The sequence below is a fragment of the Erythrolamprus reginae genome, chromosome 1, assembly GCF_031021105.1.
Source record: "Erythrolamprus reginae isolate rEryReg1 chromosome 1, rEryReg1.hap1, whole genome shotgun sequence".
Lineage (NCBI taxonomy): Eukaryota > Metazoa > Chordata > Lepidosauria > Squamata > Dipsadidae > Erythrolamprus > Erythrolamprus reginae.
Window position 1 is genome coordinate 160,396,073 of NC_091950.1, and position 7,714 is coordinate 160,403,786.

Sequence of the window (7,714 nt, forward strand, 5' to 3'; positions counted from 1 at the left end):
TTTATTTTGTCCAATACATAATGAGGGTTTTAGTGGGTATATATCTATATACACATAGTAAAATACATAATGAAGGTTATAGAGGAGATACTCATAGTAAAATATATCTGAGAAATAATAGAAAAGAAGATATAGTAATAGAACATATCAATGAAAAAATAGAAGAAGAGATATAGGAATAGAAGAAAGGAATAGGAGATATAGGAGAGCAATAGGACAGGGGACGGAAGGCATTCTAGTGCACTTGTACTTGCCCCCTTACTGACCTCTTAGGAATCTGAATAGGTCAACCATAGATAATCTAAGGGTAAAGTGTTGGGGGTTTGGGGATGACACTAGGGAGTCCGGTAATGAGTTCCATGCTTCGACAACTCAGTTACTGAAGTCATATTTTTTACAGTCAAGTTTGGAGTGGTTAATATTAAGTTTAAATCTGTTGTGTGCTCTTGTGTTGTTGTGGTTGAAGCTGAAATATTCACCGACAGGCAGGACGTTGCAGCATATGATCTTGTGGGCAATACTTAGATCTTGTTTAAGGCATCTTAGTTCTAGGCTTTCTAGGCCCAGGATTGAAAATCTAGTCTCAGGATATTCTGTTTCGAGTGGAGGAGTGAAGGGCTCTTCTGGTGAAGTATCTTTGGATATTTTCAAGGGTGTTAATGTCTGAGATGCGATATGGGTTCCAAACAGATGAACTGTATTCGAGGATAGGTCTGGCAAAAGTTTTGTAAGCTCTGGTAAGTAGTGTGAGATTGCCAGAGCAGAAGCTACGTAGGATTAGGTTTACAACTCTTGAAGCCTTCTTGGCTATGTTGTTGCAGTGGGCTTTGGTATTTAAATCTTTTGTTATTAGTATACCAAGGTCTTTAACCGAGTGGGGATTATCTCCTAGTAATTCCTAGTAAGAAGAATTCAGGTGTATATTCTATCGTTGTTTCTATTATTTCCTGCATCCACTTCAGGACACTTCCACCACATATGAAAGAAAGTGCTCTCTTTTGCATTTTCAACAGGTCAGATTAGAATTTAGGCATATTTTCGCCAATCTTATTGGGGGCCAAATGCCACCAGAATAACATTTTTTTTAATATGCTGTTGATTTTATTAATTTAATATTCCTAGTCCAAATTCGCTCCCAGTCCGCCATGTGTATATTATGTTTAATGTTTTTTTCATTGGCCCTGTTACTATATCTTCATGTTTATCAAATTCTAGCGAGTAGTTATATATTTTGGTTATAAATTTTTCCTCAGGGCCTGTAAGTAGCTTATCCAATTTTTCGCTTTCCTTATTGATGCCAATTCCTTCTATATCCTTTTTTATATCTTGATTGTATTTGCAAATAGAGCCACCAATCGATTGTTATACTGTATCTTGTTTTGCCAATTCTTCCTTGCTTTTTAGTTTTCCCAATAGGCCTAATATTTTTTTATATTTGACTTTTTTGGTCATATCTATTGTATTTGGATATATTGGGGCCTTCATGGTTTACCTGTTGCTACAGGTAAATATTGACCCGAACAGTACAAGTATAACAATCAGCACATAGCAACAGGTAAACAAAAAAAAACCCCAACCCCCCACACCCCAAAACAAACCACACTCATAGTAAGAACCCCTCAAATGAGGAAAATTAAATCAATCACAAGTTTCAGACCTGTAAAAGTCAATTAATCACAAGTTTCAGACCTGTAAAACTCTTCGGGTCAAATAGACCCGGAACAGTACATCTGTATAGTAACTGCATCCAGCAAAAACTAAAAACTAAAAAAAAAAACCCACTTATAGTACTAAGGACTTCTAAAGGAGGCAAAGTCACTTAATCACAAGTTTCAGATCTGCAAGAAAAAAAATGTACAGGATCTCAAATTTCATTTCGGGTCCAATAAACCCGAACAGAACATAATGATTAATATTCTGATTGTTCCGGATTCTATTTAATAATATTTCTAATGTTAGAATGAAGAGCAGAGGTGACAATGGACAACCCTGTCTGACACATTTAAGTATTTGAAATGATTTAGTCACTTCCCCATTTATAATTATCTGGCTTTCTGTGCTAACTAAATCTGGGCACAGGATTTATCTATGTATAAATAGAGAGAGAATGATTTGCCCTTTCTGATTGAACAAACTATGTTCATGATTTGGAATTGGTAGAAACAATGTATGTCCATTTCTCTCCTGGCTATGGCGAATATAAAGTTCTCTTGGGATTTATGATAGGGGCTTGGTTATTCTTATACTACCTTATCCATAATATACATCTGTGAGGATATGTGTACGGAGATGGCTAAGAGTTTTAACTTTAAATTTTTATAATTTAATATTGGGAAGAGGGAGTTCTCTGACACAAAGCTACTCAGAATTCAGCTTCTAATTCACAGTTAGAATCTCTTATAATAGATTCATTGGAGAAAAAAATGAATATACTTTTATTAGTTTTGCTTTTCTTAAAAGAATATATTGCCAGGGCAAAAGACAATAAATTACTTGTAAAATTAATAACTCAATGAGTTACCTAAAAGATCTTAAAATGTATTGATATGGAACCTAAACAGATTCACCCTTTATTCACAAGGTATCTTAATGGTCTTGATTTTTCAGGGGCCGATTTGCTGTCGTAAAGAAATGTATTCACAAAGCCACAAGGAAAGATGTTGCAGTGAAGTTTGTCAATAAAAAAATGAAAAAGAAAGAGCAGGCAGCGCATGAAGCGGCCATGTTGCAGCACCTACAACATCCTCAGTATATCACCATTCATGACACTTATGAGTCACCATCTTCCTACATCTTAATTTTAGAACTGTAAGTCCTACACAGAAGCTAAGCTTCTTATTTCCTGAAGCAAGTCACTTATTTATCTGTTCTGTCATATTATAAAATCTGAGTATTTTCACGAAAGCCATTTCATTTCCCCAAAGGAAGGAAATGACCATGAGATATCATTTTGTATATGTCTGGTTCCAAAGATGCATTTTTAAAGTTTTAAAGTTTCTACGGTCTAATTATAGAGGTCCTTATATTAATTCAGATTTATCAAATTGTAGTATCACAAGTCTTTAAAGTATAGTGATAACTTCTACTTACAAACTTAATTCGTTCCGCGACCTTAAGTAGAAAAGTTTGTAAGAAGAAGCAATTTTCCCCATAGGAATCCATGTAAAAGCAAATTATGCGTGCAATTGGGGAAACCACAGGGAGGGTGAAGGCCCTGTTTCCTCCCATGAGATTCCTAGAGAGGCCCCACAGAAGCTTCTCCCCACCTTTTCCAGCCCTGTTTCCTCCCAGGAGATTCCTAGAGAGGCCCTAAGGAGGCTTCTCCCTGCCTTTTCCATTTACAGTTTCAGAGGCTCAGGTTTGTAAGTGGCAAATGGTTCTTGAGAAGAGGCAATAAAATCTGGAACACTTGGTTCTTATCTAGAAAAGTTCGTAAGTAGAGGTAGAAGTACCACTGTAGTAATTTTTAAATAATTGTCCACCATTTTCTTTTGAAAAAGACCACTCTATTTAAAGATGCATCCCAGTATTTATGATTGATTGATTGATTGATGATTTCCCACCTTTATTAGTCTTATAAAGAACTCAAAGTGGCAAACATACTTAACATTCCTTCCTCTTCTTATTTTGCCCACAACCATAATCCTGTGAGATGAGTTGAGCTTAAAGAGAATGACTGGCCCAAATTTACCCAGCTGTCTTTCATTCCTAAGATGGGACTGGAATTCAGAGTCTTCTTAGATTTTATGAGACTTATTTCCGTAATGGAACATTTTGAAATTTTAGGATGGATGATGGCCGTCTCTTGGATTATCTTATGAATCATGATGAATTGATGGAGGAAAAAATAGCTTTTTATATAAGAGATACGATGGAAGCTTTGCAATATCTTCACAATTGTCGGGTTGCTCATCTGGATATAAAGGTAAGAAGGACAAAATAAGAAAATATTACCTTGTGCTTTTGCAGTCTTAAGTACCCATTTCTGCTTGTTCATCTTCAATAACAAACCCAACTGTTGGTATGCAAGGTTGCTTCACAGCTTTAACTATTGCCCCGGCCAATGAATGCATGTACGATGTATGATGTATGAATGTGTTTCTTTAATTTTTAACTATGGGATTTTTAGATTATAATTTTACTTAGATTTCTAACATGTTTCTAACATTTTTGTAAGCCGCCCTGAGTCTCAGGAGAAGGGCGGCATAAAAAATTGATTGATTGATTGATTGAATGGATTTATATGCTGCCCCTCTCTGAGGACTCGGGGTGGCTTACAACATATAAAGAAACAATATAGCATTCTAAATCCAATTAATTTAATCCTTGCCTTTCGTAAACTTCTTACGATCCACCTCTACCGTCAGGCATGGGGGAATTGAGACATCTTCCTTGGCCTATATATTTTATGCATGGTATGTTTGTGTGTATGTTTTATTTTTTAATAAGGATTTTTTTTTAGTTTTTTAATTATTAGATTTGTTACTGTATATTGTTTTTATTATTGTTGAGAGCCGCCCCGAGTTTACGGAAAGGGGCGGCATACAAATCTAATAAATAATAATAATAATAATAATAATAATAATAATAATAATCTAAAAAGTCTAAAACCAATTAAAACTCTCATTCCCATTCAGTCAATTAGCTCACAATACATTTGTCAGCTAGGAATCAGTGTCTAGTAGTCCCAAGCCTGGTAGCATAAATGAGTCTTCAGACTCTTACAGAAGACGAGGAGGGTGGGGGCACTACCAATCTCTGGGGGGAGCAGATTCCGGAAGCCGGGGCCCACACAGAGAAGGTTCTTCCCCTAGGTCCCACCAAACGACATTGTCTAGTTGACGGGACCTGGAGAAGTCTGACTCTGTGGGACCTAACCAGTCACTGGGACTCAAATGGCAGAAAGCAATCCCCCAAGTATTCTGGTCCAATGCCATGTAGGGCTTTGTAGGTCATAACCAATACTTTGAATTCCATCCGGAAACCAGTTGGCAGCCAGTATAGTCCACGGCATTTTGGATGATAATAATGATTATTTCTGACTTTTTAAAATAATAATAAGTCAGAAATAATTTATAATAATAATAATAATAATAATAATAATAATAATAATAATAATAATAATAATAATAATAATAGAAATTAAGTTAGTCTCCACATATATTTGAGCCATTTTGCAGGATGTATTTAACCGAAAGCTTTGTATATGAAGATACCCACCATCTCACAAGCTGTAAAGTATTTCCCATCTGCCAGTCCCAAATTATCTTTATTGTTTGCTTTAAATAAATCTATTCTAATAAAGAAAAGCATTTAACTATCTCAGCACCCATCACATTCGTCTCACTTTATAACCATTTCAACGTATTAAAATTTTATATTCTGTTGGTGCCTTGTGATTTTAAATTGCCTGTGACAATTGTTTTGGCAATATGGTCTGATAAATCATGTTTCAGTAATGTGAAGATTCATGCTCGATGCCCTCTTGAATGTAATGGGCCACCAACCTACCACACAATACTCCCGTGGGTTTATTTTCTATAAAAAGTATATTTGTTTGAGAAGTATTACCTCAGGGACCGCCTTCTGCCGCACGAATCCCAGCGGCCAGTTAGGTCCCACAGAGTGGGTCTTCTCCGGGTCCCGTCAACTAAACAATGCCACTTGGCGGGACCCAGGAGAAGAGCCTTCTCTGTGGCGGCCCCGGCCCTCTGGAACCAACTCCCCCCAGAGATTAGAATTGCCCCCACCCTCCTTGCCTTTCGTAAGCTACTTAAAACCCACCTCTGCCGCCAGGCATGGGGGAATTAAGACTTTTTTCTCCCCCTAGGCCGTTACAACTGTATACATGGTATGTCTGTATGTATGTTTGGTTTTTATATATTAAGGGGTTTTAATTTGCTTTAAGTATTTGATTTTATTGTATATTGTTCATGATTGTTGTTAGCCGCCCCGAGTTTTCAGAGAGGGGCGGCATATAAATCCAATAAAACTTGAACTTGAAACTTGAAGGAATCCCAAATATAGGCGTGCTTCTCTTAGCATATCGGTTGTACCTGTATTGACTGAAACCTGTTTTTATTGCAACAGAAATGTACAATGCACCTTTTAAAATGTATATGATTTAATTTTCAATTTCCACAGCCAGAAAATTTGCTGATTGATTTGCGGATCCCAGTGCCACGTGTTAAGTTAATTGACCTTGAAGATGCTGTTCAAATCACAGGCCATTACCACGTCCACCATCTGCTTGGAAACCCTGAATTTGCTGCTCCAGAAGTTCTCCAAGGGGCCCCAGTGTCCCTGGGCACAGATATCTGGAGTCTGGGTGTGCTCACCTACGTCATGTTGAGTGGTGTTTCTCCCTTTCTGGATGAAAGCAGGGAGGAGACATGCATCAATGTGTGCCGCGTAGATTTCAGCTTCCCCTACGAGTACTTTTGCGATGTAAGCCATGCTGCCAAAGACTTCATCAACGTAATCCTTCAGGAAGACTTCAGGAGGAGACCCACTGCTGCCACCTGCTTGCAGCACCCGTGGCTGCAGTTTCATAACGGCAGCTATTCCAAAATACCTCTGGATACTTCACGCCTGGCTACTTTCATCGAACGCCGTAAACACCAGTTCGACGTGCGCCCCGTCCCCAACGTTAAGAGTTTCATTATGAGCAGAATGAACCAAGGAACGTAATGCAATACAACTGTTGTAATGATAATGGAGCACTACAGTGGGTGAAAATTCTCTGCAACTCTTCCTCTCTGTACAGAGTGTTACCCTGGATGTGATTGTTGAGGAAAGTGTGTGCCGTTTCAGCGGTTACATTATCTAAGTAGTTAGGATTAGATGCTTTCTCAGGTTGCCTCAGCTGCAACGTCTTGGGGGGCTTGTTGTAACTACATGATCATGTTAATAAGATGGCATCAGTCAAGAACGGGAACCAAAACACCGTTATCTTATTTATGAAAGATCTGAAGATCTTAAACCATCTGAAAGATCTAGACAGATGTGCTAATTACATCAATAATTGAATGGTTTGTCTGAAATTCAATCAAAAATTTGAAAAAAACAAACCAAGTGACTATTTATAGTCAACATTTCTTATACTGGGCTGGATAAATATTGGATTCTTTGAAAATTGCTACCCTTGTGTTATTTAAGGATCAGAGCTTTCCTGTAAGGTAGATTTGATTAATATTGAACTAGAATTAATCTTGTGTAAGTGTGCTATACTTGAGATTCACAGTAAATACGAAGTGATAGATACGTGGCATTGATCAAGATATCAGCAGACCATTGCCAATAAGTCCTCTCGAGATGCCACACATTTTTTTGTTCAAGATTAACATACTATAAAGTAGCAGTGTGCTATTGATAAAATGGTAAAAGTATTTGAGACATCAAAAACATTTAGATGAAGCACAAAAAGGTGATTTTTTTAAATCAAAGTTTTATAACTCTTGTACAGAAAACTTTTGTTGAGAAAATGCTATCTTAAAATAAGTGCTGTATCTGTAAACTAGATGTCAAAAGACTTTTTTCTATTTGAAGAATGTTTGTTGAATCCTCATATTCTCTGTAACCTGAAAAGGATCTTATTTCCCTTTCAACTTATAAAAGTTGCTCAGTTGTGAATTCAAGCCAAAGTTGGCCAAAGTGTGGTAAACATAGTAGATCCATCTTTATGCTTATGGCTCTGAAATTGGTCTTAGTACAT

At 37.1% G+C, this 7,714-nt stretch overlaps 1 protein-coding gene across 1 annotated transcript in view; it reads left to right on the top strand.

Moving 5' to 3' along the window:
• LOC139155638 (kalirin) overlaps positions 1-7,163 on the top strand; it is a 292,637-nt gene extending 285,474 nt beyond the window's left edge. Inside the window, exons 52-54 of the mRNA XM_070730921.1 lie at positions 2,608-2,808; positions 3,787-3,925; positions 6,145-7,163. Coding sequence (XP_070587022.1) covers positions 2,608-2,808; positions 3,787-3,925; positions 6,145-6,690 — 886 coding nt within the window. The 3' untranslated portion in view covers positions 6,691-7,163. The remainder of the gene's footprint in view (positions 1-2,607; positions 2,809-3,786; positions 3,926-6,144) is intronic.
• Positions 7,164-7,714: the final 551 nt, after the last annotated feature.